Source organism: Myotis daubentonii, chromosome X (genome assembly GCF_963259705.1).
Source record: "Myotis daubentonii chromosome X, mMyoDau2.1, whole genome shotgun sequence".
Taxonomy (NCBI): Eukaryota; Metazoa; Chordata; class Mammalia; order Chiroptera; family Vespertilionidae; genus Myotis; species Myotis daubentonii.
The window spans coordinates 5,188,952-5,205,997 of record NC_081861.1 but is presented as its reverse complement, the minus strand read 5'-3'; the positions used below and the strand labels follow the sequence as shown (position 1 = coordinate 5,205,997).

The window sequence follows — 17,046 nt, the reverse complement described above, 5'->3', positions numbered from 1 at the left end:
TTGGGACTTTTCCTAAAAGCAGTGGGGAGCCATGGGAGGGATTTGAACTGGGTAGTGACATAGTTAACTGCATTTTAAATAGATGCTTGGATGACTGTGCTGAAAACAGAAGGGAAGGAAACGAGACCGAAGATGCTAAATTGGCAGGAACGATGGTTGTCTTAGCCAGGGAAGGTGGCAGAGGAGATGGTGAGAAGGGAGTGGATTCCAGAGATATGTAGGAGGTAAAATGAAGCATTTATTTGGCCCTGTGCAAAATGCATTACAATGATTATCTTGTTTAACCAGAGCAACAACCTTATAAGTATCATTTTAAACATCTTACATGTCCAAAGTCATACAGAATATTAGAGCTGGGATTTAAATTCAAGCAACTGAATGTCAAGACCCATGCTCTTCCCCACCCCGCCACCCCTGTAAGACAATAACTGAGAAGTAGCCATTACATATTTGTGTGAATTTGAGTGTGTGTGTGTGTGTGTGTGTTTGAAAAATAGGTATACATTCAGACGATTCAAAATTCAAAAGGTACAAAAGGATATACAATGAAAAATTTCCCTTCCCTCTGAAGGCAACCAGCATTATCAGATATATTTTATACATGTGTAGGATTCTGTATTTCTAAGTTAGTGGCTAAGAGTAACAGATGCTGGGGCCAGACTTCCTGGGTTCAAATCCTAGTTTTACCATTTACCAGCTGTGTGACCATAGGAAAATTCTTTCACCTCTCTGCACTTTATTCACCTGTAAAATGAATATAGTAGTAGCACCTGCCTCATAGGGTTGCTGTGAAGCTCTCAGAACAGTGCTTGACACAGAATAGACATAATTTAAAATGTTATTCTCTTTTTTAAAAAAATATTTATTTCAGAGAGGAAGAGAGAGAAGGAGAGAGATAGAAACTTCAATAATGAAAATCATTGATCAGTTGCCTCCTGCACGCCCTACACTGCAACCTTGGCATGTGCCCTGACCAGGAATCGAACCATGACCTCCTGTTTCCTAGGTCGATGTTCAACCACTGAGCAACACCGGCCAGGCAGTTATTCTCTTTATAATTATGATATAATCCTTCCCTTCTCTTTGTACACAATCCCCACACAGTTTGGCATGTCGCATGCCTCAACTAAATTTCTCGGCGACCATCCCATATCTCCACATCGGGGTTTTGTTTTGTTTTGTTTTATTATTATTATTATTATTATTATTATTATTATTATTATTATTTCCTTACCGAGGATGTTTTCCATTGATTTTTAGAGAGTGGAAGAGAGAGGGAAAGACAGAGAGAAATATTGATGTGAGAGAAACACATCAATTGGTTGCCTTCTGCACATGCCCCAACCAGGGCCAGGCTAGGGAGGAGCCTGCAACCAAGGTACATGCCCTTGACCAGAATCGAACCTAGGACCCTTCAGTCCGCAGGCCAACACTCTATCCACCGAGCCACACCAGCTAGGGCTCCATATTATTGTTTTTTATTTATTTTTTTATTATTTTTTATTGATGTGTGTGTGAGAGAGAGAGAGAGAGATAGAAACACTGATTTGTTGTTCCACTCATTTATGCCTTCATTGGTTAATTCTTGTATGTGCCCTGACCAGGAATGGAACCAGCAATCTTGGCATAGGGACGATGCTCTAACCAGTGGTCAGCAAACTCATTAGTCAACAGAGCCAAATATCAACAGTACGATTGAAATTTCTTTCGAGAGCCACATTTTTTTAACTTAAACTATATAGGTAGGTACATTGTTATTAACTTAATTAGGGTACTCCTAAGGCTAAGGAAGAACCACACTCAAGGGGCCAAAGAGCCGCATGTGGCTCGCGAGCCGCAGTTTGCCGACCACGGCTCTAACCAACTGAGCTACCCAGCCAGGGCCCATATCTCTATATTGTTAATGATAGTTGTATAGTAGTTGCAGTTGTATCAGAGTTTACTTGAATGGGCTACGAGTAATGAGCACTTTGGGAGTGTCTACTCTTATTATAAACAGTGCTGCAGTATATCATCTTATACATACATCTTTCCCTTCCCTCTGGGGCACATACACGAATCTATCTGTGTAAATTCCTATAAGTATAAATGCTGAGCCAAACAGTATAAGGATTTGTTAGTTTGCTAGATTTTGCCAAATCACCCTCCTCTACAGAGGTTATGCCAACTTAACTTCCACTATCAACTTATGAGAATGTCTGTTTCTGGGCAACCTGCCAATATTGAGCATTATTGAACTTGTTTATATTCACCACCCTCAAAGATGAAAAACAGTATGTTAGTAGTTTTTATAGGTATTTCTTTTGTATGAGTGAGGTTGAGCATCTTAAATTCCAACTGTATTTGTCCATTGGGTGTTGTTACATGTCAATCACCATTGCCTTTGGTGGGCCTAGTGTTAGTAGCATGAAGGAGGGGTAATCCAATTAAGGGTGGGCTGGGGAATAAAAAGGACGTAAAGTGTAGAATTAGAGTAGGCAAGAATTTAACTTAAGAGGAAGAGAGAAATAGGGAAGATGGCTAGGAGGGGTTTTAAGATGTGCTTAAAATGCAGATGAGAAGAAACCCTCAAGACTTTGAACTATGTTTAAATTTCAGGGACTTTGGGCACTGCCAATTACTGGGCAACCTTGTGCAAGTCACTTAACCTCTCTGGGGGCTCATTCTCCTCGTCTGTATAAATGGAGCTAATAGTCCCTTCCACATACATAGGGCTGTTGTAAGGATTAAATGAGTGAACACATTTAACAAACTCAATAAAGGGCCTGGTAAAATGTGATACTGCAGGACCTAACGGTCCTCCTCTCCCCAGACCTCTACCTGTGTTTTCAGACATAGATCTTCCTTGAGCATTCACAGGGTTCCAGCCTCGGGCTGGAATGGCCGCCAGCTACTTCAGCTTGGCTGATATGCGCAAGCGCAGGTGGCCAATGAGGTGGGGGCACGAGGGGAGGAGCTGTGGTTGTCTGGGCTGTTCTGACGATTGCGCGTACCCCCTCCCCCGCTGCACCCGCCCTTGCTAACAGGCTCCTCCCGCCCCCTGCATTGCTGAAGCTGCTGCTGGCCGACATGGACGTGGTGAATCAGGTACGTGTTCCAGCACCGCGGACAGAGCCCGCTGCAGCCGGGCCTCCCCAGCCTGGGTTGCAGAGAATCCACCGACTTTGAGAGGTGGTGACCAGGGTCCTAGCAGCAGACACCCAGCCCCCGATGCTGGGGCTGGGGTCTGCAGCAGACGAGGCGAGGAAGAGGGAGGTGGAGAAAAGGAGTGCGCTCTTTGCCGCAGCGAGGGCTGTCCTCACTGCCGCAACGGGGAGGGGGGGGGGGGCCCAACTAGGTTTCTTGCAGGAGGAAAACGGAGTCTTGGGGTTAGGGTACAACAAGGGGGAGGGGAGGGGAGAGTAGAAGGAAGATGGGGGTGCTGCGGATGAGCCAGGAAATAGAGCGACAGAAGGCATGAGGGCGGGGGATGAGGGGAGGGCTGACAGCTGCCCCTCCCAAACAGAGACGTTACCCCGGTAGAGAACCACTCCTTCCCCCAGACCAGACCAAGGAGGTTTTGCCTGTCCAAAAACCCTAGTCTCCCACGCCCGCACCCCTCCCCCCCAGGATATATCCAGTGAAGCCATGTCCCAGCCCTCCCCCATCTTAATCAGCCTAGACCCTTTGCCATCTCACTCTTCTTCAACACATTAGAACCTCGCCCCTCTCTAACCAGTACCAACCCCTCCCCATCCTTATCACCTCAGACCCCCCCATTACCACCATCTGACTCAACGTTTACTGCAGCAGACCCCTCCCCCACCCTAGCCAACCTGACTCTCTCTCTGTTATGACTCACCTTCACCACTCAGGACCCCCTCCCCCACTCTAATGAACCCCGACTCTTTCCTCACTCACTCCACCCTATCCCTTTCTCCATCTGACTCACCTTTACCATTTCAGACCTTCTTCCCTTCCCTAACTCATCCTGACTTTACCCCATCTTCCTCACCCAACCCCCTCAGCCATCTATCTCCCCATATCCCCAGGGTCTTCTCTCAAAGAAGGTGTGCCCACACTTTCCCTGAAGTGCCACTTTCTCCTTCTCACCCCCTCTCCAAACGAATGTCTTTAATCCCTCTTGGAGGTCATATGCCCTATCCCCAGGGGTCATCGTCTGGTGGCACCCCTCACCTCCCTCTCCATCCCCAACAACCCCATCCCCTCCCCACCATTTCTCTCCTCAGCTGGTGGCTGGGGGCCAGTTCCAGGTGGTCAAGGAGCCCCTTGGCTTTGTGAAAGTGCTGCAATGGGTGAGTGTCGTCTGGGCCATGGGGAGAGAGAGGGAGGCAGGTAGTGGGATCTGGAAGAGCAGGGGTGCAGTTGGGGTGGAAAACAACAAATGGATGGTTGGATTGAGGGTAGAAAGGGATAGTGGTATTGTAGTCCAGGGTAAAGTCCCTGGGGCTTGGGGCCAGAGAATGGATGGGCTGTGAAGTGATGTCACATAAGGCCAAGGGTACCCCCGTTGTGAAGTGGAAGATTGTGACGTCTTATCTCCTCTCCTGAGGTGAGAGAGAGGCAGGGGAGGTGGAGCTTGAAGCTGGTTGCTGTGGGAGAGATGCAAAGCCAGGAGAAAACCTGAGACAGTGAAAAGATAGAGAATGAGAGACAGGGAATGAGGGAGATAAAGAGTGAAATACTGAGAAAAAAGAGATACAGAGATAGAGAGAGAAGAGACAAACAGAAAGAGACAAAGAAAAGAGAGACAGAGAAAGATGCACAGAGAACAGAAATGCAAGGAGAAATAGACACAGAAGAGAGGTGGAGACTGAAAATGGGTGGGGGAGAGAAAGACAGAGAAAAAGAGACACTCAGAGAAAGGAGAAAAAGACAGGCTGATACATAGAGAAAGAGGCACAAGGGAGACAGAGCGAACACTATACAGAGGCTGAGTGAAAGACAGCAGGGAGATATAGACAGACAGACTGAGAAACAGAAAGACATACAGAGAAACATACATTCACACACGGGGGGGGAGGAGACAGAGACAGAGATACTGGAGAGGCAGAGAAACAGAGATACAAAAAGACACCTGAGAAAGACAAAAACACATAAAGAGAGAGATACCGAGAGAAATAGAGACGGAGAGAAATAGAGACGAAGAGAACACAGACAGACAGAAATACAGAGAGAAACACAGAAACAGAGAGACTGAGACAGAAGAGAGAGAGAAGGAGGGGGTCAGATCATTGAGAAGTACAGACAGAGACATTAGGAGAAAGACAGGAAGAGACAGCCACACCCCTCTAATCAGCTTGTCCTTGGGTCTGATGAGCTCTGATTAGGGGGTGGGGGCGGGGACCAGTCCATCTGCTGTTGCCTGTGCTGGGCCCTGATCTGTCCAGAGGAGGGCACCCCCATCCCAGGTGCACACCATGGCTATCCCATCCTTGCTGCCCAAGGTCTTTGCCATCTTCGCCTTTGCCACATGCGGCAGTTACAGTGGAGAGCTCCAACTGAGCGTGGATTGTGCCAACAAGACCCACAGTCAACTCAACATCGAGGTTGAATTCGAGTACCCCTTCAGGTGTGCCCCCACCCTATCCCACCCCTGGGACCCCAACAGACCTGGGAGAGGACGGGGGTGGGGTGGGACCTACCAACACCTCCTCCCCAGTGGCTCCTGCCCAGACCTTACCTCAGGACACTGTACCTGGTCAGGTCACTACACATGCACTGAGCACCTACCTTGTGCCAGGCACTGCTCTAGGCCTCTATGACGTGGTGAGCAAGACAGGCATAGGCTTCTCTGCCTGTGGAGTAGCCTCCTCTCTGTCCCACTGCTTCACTAATAAACTGTCACTTAAAAAACAAAAGACGGGCATAGGCTGTTGCCCTCTGACTCTGCTCTAGTGAAAGGGAGGAGCAGGAGACGGGCAATAAAAAAGGTTCTAAAGCAAAAGTATATACAGCCTTCACACAGTATGCACACAACTAATGTTAGCTGATATTAATTCCAACTCATTCATTTCATACACATGTTTCTGAGAATCTGATATATGCCAGGTACTGATCGAAGTGCTGGGGACATAACAGTGAACAAAACAGACCTAGCTCCCTACCCTCATGGAGCCAACAGTATAACAAATTAATTAATAAAGAGAATAATTGCAGATTGGGAGAAATTCAAGGAAAGGATCCTCATGCAGGGTTTTAGGATAGAGAATAATGAGGGGGTGCTGTTTAGCTCCAGGGAATGATTTAACTCCATTAAACAATTCTGATATTTACTGAGCTCAAGGAAATGTTTACCTCCCGACTGGCAGGGAGATAGAGACCCACAGACACAATTTCAATAGAGGCTTCAGAGGCTCCTCCACTACTTGGATAAATCATGTAACTGCTCTGGATCTCAATTTCCTCATCTACAAAATGGGATAATAATCACAGGATTATGATGAATATTAAATGAATTAATACTTATAAAGTGTTTAGCACAGTGCCAGGCACACAATAAGCACTCCATATGTATTTGCTAGCATAAGGAAAATAAGTTCAAGGAAGTCAGGAAAAAGGTCATTAATTGAGTTGGAAATTGGAGGGGGATGAGCACTTAAATGGAGGCTCAGGAGATCACCCATGGTGAGAAGGCAGAGTGAAGACAGGAAAGCCCAGCACAGATTCTGAGCAATGGTGGAAAAAAGGAGGTGCCAGGGAGGTGTGGTCTGAGAGGATGGGGGGCAACCAAGGATCCAACAGTTCACAAAAGCCAAGGAAGAAAGTTTGGGAAAGGAGGGGGAGTTGGCAGCATGGGATAGTGCTGAGAGCAGGCCCTTTGCGAAGTCAGAAGACCACAAAAATCTGAAGTCACTCCCCCAACACCCCCCATGCCTAGGACCTCGGGTCCTGAGGATCTGCCCTTTACCCACAAGTCTCCCAGGAAAAATTCTGTGCCATGGGTCCCCCTGACCAACTCACCACCATCCCAATACCTCCCCAAGGGCTTTTCATCCCCCCTTGGACATCCCCACTCCCAACCCAGCATACTAGAAACCCAGCAACCCAAACCCAGATTTAATTCCTAGTTCCCAACATCTAGCAGCTGCACAATCTTGAGCAAGTGACTTAACCTTGCTGAACCTCTGTTTGTTCATCTGTAAAATGGGTATAATAATGCCTGCTTTAGAGAACTGCAGGAGGAGGATCATTAGATGAGGCATTTATGCAAAATAGTAGGGGATCAATAAGTGTAAACCTTGGGACCTTTGCTACACAAGAGCCCTGACACAACCAGCTCAGTCTCAGGAACCTGCATCCCAATCTGAAGTGCGAGCTCTGTGACCTCACCACCGCACACATTTCTCCCTATGACCCCCTCCTCCATCACACCACAAGAAAGGCCTTTGCCTCATACCCTCCCAATCAGCCCCTCCCTCCCTCAAATACACACATCATGTTCCAGGATCCCTTCTCCCCTCCTGTCAGTCTGTCTCTTCCTATTTTGTAGTCTGAAGAAATGTAATGCATACATTTCTTTCTCTTGGGGACCTGAAATAGGATGGAGAGAAGAATCAATATGATAGAGGGGGGAAATAAATGGTTCAGATCACAACTCTGCTATTCCCTCACCAGCTGTGTGACTTTAGTTAAGTTAATGTACTACACTGAGCCTCTGTATATTTCATCAAATAGACAATGATAGAGTGCATACTACGGTATGTAACTGTTTCAGGCCCAAGAGACACAGCAGTGAACAAAACAAAGGGAAAACCCCAGCCTTTCTGTAATTACAGAAAAAGAAAAACAAGGAAAATGGTATGTCAGTTGGGGTATCACTGCTACAGTTAAAAAATGGAGCAAAGAAGGGAGCTAAGGAGTGCTGGGAGGGAAGAGTTGAATTCAATTTTAAATAGTAAGATGAGGGAAGGCCTCACTGAGAAGGGAACAACTGAGCAAAGCTTGAAGGAGATGAAGGGAGTAAGACATAAAGATATCTAGAAGAGCATTCCAGTGCAAAGATCCTGGAATGGGAGGGTGCCTTGAATGTTCTATGAGGAACCAAGTGGCCAAGGTGTCTCTGTTAAAATGAGAGATGAATAAAGCTTATTTCATGGGATGCTATGAGCAACCAATGAAATGTGACTGGTATACAGTAGGTGCTCTGTGAATGGTTATTTCCTCCTCTTCCGGGGACCTTGTCAATCGCGGGGACTCATGACTGGGCAGGGAGGAGAGGATTCTTACAGTCTGGGCCACACCTGCCTACCTTTCTATGCAGGCTGCACCAAGTGTACTTTGATGCACCTGACTGCAGAGGGGGCACCTCCAAAGTCTTCCTACTAGGGGACTACTCCTCATCAGCGGAATTCTTTGTCACCGTGGCTGTGTTTGCCTTCCTCTACTCAATGGGGGCTCTGGCCACCTACATCTTTATGCAGAACAAGTACCGAGAAAACAACAAAGGACCAGTGCTGGTGAGCCCCCACATCCACTTGTATGCAGGATCCAGGGGAACCAGTCATGTTCACGGGTCACACCAAATCCCAGACAGGCCCACATGCAAGCAGCCATCATAACAGCCACACATGCGACTGCTGCTGGTGCTGAACACTAAATCATAGTGACAGAGACACACTCACAGCCCACACAGAATCCCAGACAGGCCTACACCTGAAACCTGCTACCTCTCACACAACCACACAGTCTAGATCAAAGGAAGGAGCACACAGAGGTTCACTGTGATAGTCGTGCTTGTCATGCCACACAGACACACTGATTCCTACACAGCTGTACTCATATACCCTCATCCCAGACACATAATGACACATATTCCCACATTCAGACGAAAGTGGAAAGACACAGTACTTTTCACAGATTCGACAACCATCCCCCAGAATTCCCCCACACCCACACACACATATCAACAATCACACTCTCACATCCTCTGTGTCACCCACAAGCCCAAGCCAGGAGGGCCACCTTCAAGCGAGTGCTGGGGAAAGGGTAGAGGAGAGACAGACCTCTTCTGAGGGACTCCCCTCTCCCAAGAAAACCTGTGATCTGAGGTGGTCCCACAACCCAGTATGAAGCAGCCCACTCACAAGTGTCATCTTCCTCTCCCCTGCCCATCCTAGGACTTCCTGGCCACGGCAGTGTTTGCCTTCATGTGGCTGGTTTGCTCATCGGCATGGGCCAAGGGGCTGTCGGACGTGAAGATGGCCACAGACCCAGAGACCATTATCAAGGGGATACCTAGCTGCCACCAGAAGGAGAATACATGCAAGGAGATAAGAGACCCTGTGACCTCTGGCCTCAACACCTCTGTGGTGAGCCCTGGGAAGCTGGCCAAGCTGGCTGGGGAGGGAGGTTAGGTCACTTATAGTCTGGCATGGGATGTGGTGGAGAGAGAGAATAAGAGAGTTCAGATATCCAGAGAAGGCATACCAACAACAGAGCCTTGAAGGATTAGATAGCAATTGTAACTACTGTGACACCACAAACTGTCCTCAAGAGGGGAACATGAGATCTTCTGTACAATTAAGTTTGGGAGACTTGGATCTCAGCCCCAGCCTCATCATGTAAAATCTCCAGCAACTCAGTACCCTCTGGAGCCTTTTTTCTTTTTTAAAAATATATTTGTATTGATTTCAGAGAGGAAGGCAGAGGGAGAGAGATAGAAACATCAATGATGAGAGAGAATCATTGATTAGCTGCCTCCTACACGTCCCTCACTAGGGGTTGAGCCTGGCAACCTGAGCATGTGCCCTGACGAGGAATCCAACCATGACCTCCTGGTCCATAGGTTCATGCTCAACCACTGAGTCATACCGGCTGGGCAACATGTATTTGTTTTAATATAAAAGTATGCTTATATACTTTATAGATGTGCAGTTATACATATATTTGTGTATATATATATATATATGCGCACTTCCCCATCTATTAGTGGTACATTTATATATTTAATCAAAGTATATGCTTAGCCCTATCTGGTTTGGCTCAGTGGATAGAGCATTGGCCTGCGGACTGAAGGGTTCCCAGTTCGATTCCAGTCAAGGGCACATGCTTGGGTTGTGGGCTCAATCCCCAGTGGGGGGCTTGCAGGAGGCAGCCAATCAATGATTCTCTCTCATCATTGATGTTTCTATCTTTCTCCCTCTCTGAAATCAATAAAAATATATTTTTAAAAAATAAAGAAAAAAAGTTTATGCTTAATATTTTACTATATCACAAATTTAGATTTTACTATAGTTTATACAAATACTAGAGGCCCAATGCACGGAATTCATACAAGTGTAGGCCTTCCTTCCCCCAGCTGCCAGCACCTGGCTTCCCTCTGGCACTCTGACCGGGCTTCCGTCACAGCCCAGGCTTCCACCGGAAGGTCTTCAGGTCCAATTAGCATATTACGCTTTTATTATTATAGATAAATGTGCATGTGTAACAGGTAAATGTGCAAATATATAAACAAATGTATGCAATATTACTAGATCCCAACATCCCAGGAATCTGAATTCTTTTTTAAATATGTTTTTATTGATTGCAGATAGGGGGAGGGAGAGGGAGAGAAACATCAATGAGAGAGAATCATTAATCAGTTGCCTCCTGCACACCCTGTACTGGGGATTGAGCCCACAACCCGGGCATGTGCCCTGACTGGGAATTGAACCATGACCTCCTGGTTCATAGGTCGATGCCCAACCACTGAGCCATGCTGGCCGGGCCCAGGAATCTGAATTCTAACACGCCCTACTTCCCCACCCCCCAAAGTGGTTTTTCTGCACACTGACGTTCATGAGCTGGGACTCGGTGGTCTGGGTTTCTGAAACCACCACCCTTCAGAAGCCCGAGGATCCATGCCTGAAGCGCACTGCCTCGAAGTTACCTGGGGCCGCCAAGGCAACGGGAGTGGGACGACAGCCTGGCTTTATCTCTCCGCAGGTGTTCGGCTTCCTGAACCTGGTGCTCTGGTTCGGCAACCTGTGGTTTGTGTTCAAGGAGACAGGCTGGTCCGCCCCATTCCTACGCGCACCTCCTGGTGCCCCTGAGAAGCAACCAGCGCCTGGGGACGCCTACGGCGAGGCGGGCTATGGGCAGGGCCCTGGCGGGTACGGGCCCCAGGATTCCTACGGGCCTCAGGGCGGCTACCAGCCCGATTACGGGCAGCCCGCTGCGGGCACCGTTGGTGGCTATGGGCCTCAGGGCGACTACGGGCAGCAAGGCTATGGCCCTCAGGGTGCGCCCACCTCCTTCTCCAATCAGATGTAGTCTGGTGAGTGACGGGCGGGCGGTGCGGCCAAGGAGGGTACCTGCAATGAGATGGGCGGGTCAGTGAACCAATAAGAGTCCATAGTAAATGTTACGTGAACGCAGGCCAGACCAGTGAGGGTGGGAGTTTGAAGGAACCAATACAGAGGTACAGCTAGCTACCGGTACAAGAGCGAAAACCTATCCAATGAATGGAAAGGAGGAGAGTGATGCTTGAAGATGGGAAGAGTTAAGAGCCAATGGGAGAGGTAGAAGTGCAGCTCCGAGGGAAGGAAGGGGACAGAGAAACAGGCAGAGCAACCAATGAAAGGAGGGAATAGCAGAGGGATTAGCGTTGTGGAGAATTAGCGGAGCAGCGGAGCCTTTCAGAGAAAAGGAAATGGTCTTAGAAATGATTGGTAAGCCAATATATTATGATAAGGCCAATAGATGGTGAGAGTAGACTGGCTTGAATCATGACGATCAAACAAGCTCACCAATCCGGGAGGAGGTGATTCATCTGCCACCTCTCCCCAACTCTTCAGGTGGGGGAGGTGGTTTGGAATTTCAAAAAAGGAAAAAAGGGATGGAGTGGGGTTATTGGAAAGGCTTGCCCGACCTGGAAAAGAAAAGTGAGATTTTCCTCGTACATGAGGGGGAGGAAGAAGGGGAGAAGAGGCAGGGTGGATGTCATGAGAGGGAAAAGGCAAGGAGGTGGCAACACGTGGATGGAGGTAGCTTTTGGCACTTGACCAGAATGGAAAGGGCAGGGAGCAGTTTCTTACGCATCTCACATCTAATTTGTCAAAAAAAAAAAAAAATCCTGTTGGCTCTACCTTCAAATATAATCTACAGTCTTCCCACTACTCACTGTCATCTCCCCCAGACATCTTACATTTCCACCCCCATTCCCATTCTGTTCTATTCACAGCATTGAGAGAGACCCCATTAAAGCTTAAGTTAAGCCCTAGCTGGTTTCACTCAGTGGATAGAGCATCAGCCTGTAGACTGAAGGGTCCCAGGTTCGATTCTGGTCAAGGGCACACGCCCTAGTTACAGGCTTGATCCCCGGTGGGGGGCATACAGGAGGCAGCCAATCAATGATTCTCTCTCATCATAGAGATATTTCTCTCTCTCCCTCTCCCTTCCTCTCTGAAATCAATAAAAATACTTTTTAAAAAGTCAGGCCACCTTCCTCCTGTGCTCAGAGCTCTGCCAGGGTTCCAATCTGACTCAGATTGAAAGTCAAAGGCTTCACAGGGCCTTACACAAGCCCCTCCCCTCATTTCTCTGACCTCTCACCTCTTACCCTCCCCCCCCCCCACACACACACACTGTTCCAGCCACAGTGGTCACCTCGATGTTCCAGGCACAATCCAACTTCAGGGCCTTACCTTGGTACTTGCTTTCCTATTGGAGTTTTACAACCACACACGCTGATAACCTCACCTGGCCAGGTCCTTACAAGTCCCATTTCTTACCTCTCTCATAGTACCCTGTGCTTTTCTTTACCACAGTTTGTAATTATTAGTTTATATATATTTTATTAATTTGAGAGAGAGAGAGAGAGAGAGAGAGAGGTCAATTTGTTGTTCCACTCATTTATGCATTCATTGGTTGATTCTTGTATATGCCCTGACCTGGGATCAAACCTGAAACCTTGGCATATCAGGATGACATTCTAACTAACTGAGCTCCCCAGCCAGGGTTTAGTTTATACATTTATTGGCTGTCTCTTCCGCTAGACTATGGAATGTAACCAAGACATATTCATGCTGTGCACATACCACTTACAGCACTACTAATGTTAAGAAACATTTATTGAGAAAATAGCAACAACATAGCATGTCTTTTTATTCTTCTCTGCTCAGAATCTTCCCATGGCTTACACCTCATCCAGAGTTAAAGCTGATGTCCTCACAACCTAGTCCTATGAGACCCCATTACCTACCTCCCTGACATCACCTCCCACCACTCTCCCTTGCTCATTCCACTCAAGCCCCATTGACTTCCTTGCTGTACCTCAAAAACACTAAATGTGGCCCCACCCAAGGACCTTTGCACTCCCTGTACCCCCTGCTTGGAATGCTCTCTCACCCCCTAGTTATCTGCATGGTTCATTCCTTCACCTCCTTAATTTCTTATTCCAATGTTACTTCTCTGACTACCCTACTTACTACAGCAACCTTCCTTCCCTTACTGGAACTCCTAACCCCTCAGCCTGGTCTATTTTTTGTTCTTCTATTTCACTTATTATCACTTTATGTTATACTAGATAACTTTATTTTATTTTTAAATATATTTTTATTGATTTCAAAAAGGAAGGGAGAGAGAGCTAGAAACATCAATGATGAGAGAGAATCATTGATCAGCTGCCTCCTGCACACCCCCTACTGGGGATCAAGCCCACAACCCAGGCATGTGCCCTTGACTGGAATCAAACACAGGACCCTTCAGAACATAGGCTGACACCCTATCCACTGAGCCAAACCAGCTAGGGCTATGCTAGATAACTTTATACATTACTAGAGGCCCGGTGCATGAAATTTGTGCACTGGGGGGGGGAGGTGTCCCTCAGCCCAGCCTACGCCCTATCGCAGTCCCAGAGCCCTCGGGGGATCTCCAACTGATGGCCTAGGCCCCACAGGAGCAGGCCTAAGCCGGCAGTCAGACATCCTTAGCACTGCCACAAAGGCCAGAGAGGCTCTCGCGACTGCCGCTGCACTCGCCAGCTATGAACCTGGCTTCTGGCTGAGTGGCTCCCCCTGTGGGACTGCACTGACAACCAGGGGGCAGTTCCTGCATTGAGCATCTGCCCCTTGGTGGGCAGTACACATCATAGCTCCTGGTCATTCCGCCATTCGGTCTATTTGCATATTAGCCTTTTATTATATAGGATGATTATTGTTTGAAGTCTGTCTCCCCTGCTACAATGTAAGCTCCACAAAGATGAGAATCTTGGTTTGGCTCAATACAGATTATAACCAATATAGATTATAACAGTTCCCATTAATGAACATCTTTGGATTAGGGGAATGAGGACCTTAATTTCTTTGGTACCTTACCTAGTGGGGCAAGATATGCCTTCCCAGTAGGGGTAGCTGGGATGAAACTGACTACAGGACTCTGAATGAAAGAAAAAGGAAGAAAAGGCATGTCAGACAGAGGGTAAAGCCAGGGCGAAGGCATACCAGCCCAGCCCCTCCTAAAGGGCTCCACCTGTGTCTGGACCCCTTCTCCTTTCTGTGTCTTTTGTCTCTACAGGTCAGTGCAGCCCAGGAGGACCCCATGGGTGGGCAAGAGCTCAGGAGAAGGCCTGCCCTCCCTGCTCACCCCTACACCCCAGGTCTCCACCCCTCAAGCCAGGAGACCCTTAACTGTCTATATATATATATATATATATATATATATATATATATATATATATGAATGAAACATATAGATATCTATTTGTCTGTCTGAGCTCCACCCCCACTCTGCTCCCCTTATACATTAGGGCCCCCAATCTTTAGTGGGCCCCTCTCTTATCCTTAGCCCTTTCCCTGCATCTCTTGGCCCCTCTCTGTTCCCTGGCCCTGTGCCCTGAGGTTGAGGATGATTCTGAAAGAGGGATAGGGAAGAGACAGACCTTGGCTGTGTGGGTACGGTGGGCTTGACTTCAGAGTCTCTCCCTTCTCTCCCTCCCCTCCTCCCAACTCTGGCCTTGACTTCTCCAGCAATGTTTGAACAACAGCCATTACAGAAAATTCAACCCTGTTTTGTGGGGGGGAAGGCAGATATTGGAGGGCTTGGGATTCAAGGTGGTCTTGGAGAGGGGCTCTGGGATGGAGGGGACTATAAGCAGGGAGGTTGGGTTCCAGACATACCAGAAGTGGAGTCCAAAGGAGAGGGGTGCCCTAGAGCATTCTGGAAAGGAGTTTGGAAGGAGGCTGAGGGTGAGTTTCTAGAAAGATCATAGCTTTGAGTGAAGCAGTGGGTGGAACCCCTGCATTGTCAGGGCTTGTAGTAGGACTTGGTTCTATGGAAGGGGTGTGACTTGGGGGGCTGGGGACAGGGTTTGGAAGAACGCTGAGAGTTCTAGAGGGGGTGTGGCTTGAACCAGGCAGTGGGTGAAGCTCCAGAGTGGGTGGGTCTTGGATTGGGACAGAGTCTACAGAAGGAGTGTGGCTTGGAACATTCAGGAGACTGAGTTTGACTCTAAAGCGAGAAGGCTGAAAGGGTGATTCAGTAATGGGCCACCCTTGGGGTGAGGGCGTGGTCAGGGTTCTAGATAGGGTGGGGCTTAGAATGGGGCATGCTTGGTGGTTTCAGAGGGGAGAGCCTGCCCCACCACCCCACAATGGAACAGTAAAGAATATATGTTTTAAAGTTGGGCAGGTTTGGCAGTGGCTAGGGCCTAAGGGATGTGTTTTGTTAGGGGTGGGGGGCAATATTCCTCGCTAAGGCTAGGCCTGAGGCGGCCTAGGAGAGCTGAGAGGTATGGCTTGAAGGGTTAGGGGTGGAATCCGGAGAGAAGCACCCACACATACCCTTCCTTGCCCACCCCCATGACAGCACAGTTAGGTAATCAGAGGACAGAGCTAATGGGCCTGTGGGGCCAGCCCACCCCTCTCCCCCTTTCTCCTGCCTCCTCCCTCCTTCCACACCCCACCCATCCTGGGATGGTTAGAGATCTGGTCTGGAGCCCCTATCCTACACCTTCTGCTGTGTCTGTGATGTCAGTAGTGCCTGTGACCGTGTGTTGCCATTTTGTCTGGCTGTGGCCCTTCTCCCTCCCCTTAAGACCCCCACCCTTGCCCTTGCCCTTCGGTATTGTTTGAAGACTCCCTCCCAGAGAAAGAACAAATATGATTCATTATCCTTCCCTAAATAAACTCCTCAACCACCTAGTACTCCTGGCTCAGTCTTCTCAGTGTGTCTTTTTTTAAAACATGTTTTGATTTTAGAGAGAGGAAGGGAGAGGGGGAGACAGAAACATTGATGCGAGACAAACCTTGATCAGCTGTCCCCTGCACGCTCCCCATTGGGGACTGAGCCCACAACCCAGGCATATGCTGATTAGGAATCAAACCTGCCACCTCCTGGTACATGGGACAATGCTCAACCACGCCCACTGGGCCTCAGTGTGTCTTTTTAGGAGGACACAAAGGAAGAGATAGAAAGGATGTGAGAGGAAGCTTCACCACTACTGACCTGCTGGAGGAGGTTCAAGTCACCTCATCATTTTAGGCCCCCCAATAGCATTTGGCCAAGGGATGCCTCGCCTGCAGATCATTCTAGGTCATGCTCAGAGTGGCCCTGTGCAGTGCCCCGCTACTGGCCACAGAAAGTTGTCTTTCAAGGACTCAGTTCTAACTCTGGTCCCTTAGCCACATGCCCTCCCCACCTTGTTCTCAAATCCTCAAGAGGTTCCAATAGGACCCCATACTTCACAGGGAGACCTTCCCTCTACTCATATCCTCGGATTTTTCAGAACCTGCTGTCTCTTCGTATCCTTGCCCCCCCTATCCCGCAGCTGGAAAACCGGGAGACCAGGTAGGTTGCAAGACAGGGGGGCGGGGAGCCAATTATTCATCCCCTTTAACCCCGCCCTGGAGCCAGAAGAGGCGGGAAGTGACAGAGATGTGCGTAATGGGGCGGGATGGGGCCTGGAAATCCCTGGCGCCTGCGATGAAAGGCCTGGCTGACCGCCGCCTCTGCCAGGCCTAATTAGAGACCCCAGCCGGGCGCCCAAGTTCTGATTGCTGGCCGGGGACCCCCTCCTCCCAGCCCCGAGGCACAGCAAAGCTGTAGAACATGAAGGAGAGACTCCCA

General features: G+C 48.5%; 1 protein-coding gene and 1 long non-coding RNA gene across 2 annotated transcripts; one reads left to right on the top strand and one right to left on the bottom strand.

The window, feature by feature from the left end:
* The first annotated feature begins 3,008 nt into the window (after nucleotides 1-3,008).
* Nucleotides 3,009-16,124, top strand: SYP (synaptophysin). Its single transcript, XM_059678521.1, has 7 exons — nucleotides 3,009-3,087; nucleotides 4,230-4,295; nucleotides 5,448-5,572; nucleotides 8,264-8,459; nucleotides 9,120-9,311; nucleotides 10,927-11,257; nucleotides 14,497-16,124. The coding sequence occupies exons 1-6, from the start codon at nucleotides 3,070-3,072 to the stop codon at nucleotides 11,251-11,253; spliced, it is 924 nt and encodes a 307-aa protein (XP_059534504.1). The 5' UTR covers nucleotides 3,009-3,069; the 3' UTR covers nucleotides 11,254-11,257; nucleotides 14,497-16,124.
* Nucleotides 8,373-14,497, bottom strand: LOC132223297 (uncharacterized). Its single transcript, XR_009450458.1, has 2 exons — nucleotides 13,973-14,497; nucleotides 8,373-13,908 (listed from the first exon to the last, which is right to left on the bottom strand). It is a non-coding gene; the product is annotated as an uncharacterized LOC132223297 (long non-coding RNA).
* Nucleotides 16,125-17,046: the final 922 nt, after the last annotated feature.

Excerpts from the sequence above, each read along its gene's own strand:
- SYP (XM_059678521.1), top strand. Across the intron at positions 4,296-5,447 it reads TTGTGAAAGTGCTGCAATGG|GTCTTTGCCATCTTCGCCTT; the intron begins GTGAGTGTCGTC and ends TTGCTGCCCAAG. Across the intron at positions 8,460-9,119 it reads ACAACAAAGGACCAGTGCTG|GACTTCCTGGCCACGGCAGT; the intron begins GTGAGCCCCCAC and ends TGCCCATCCTAG.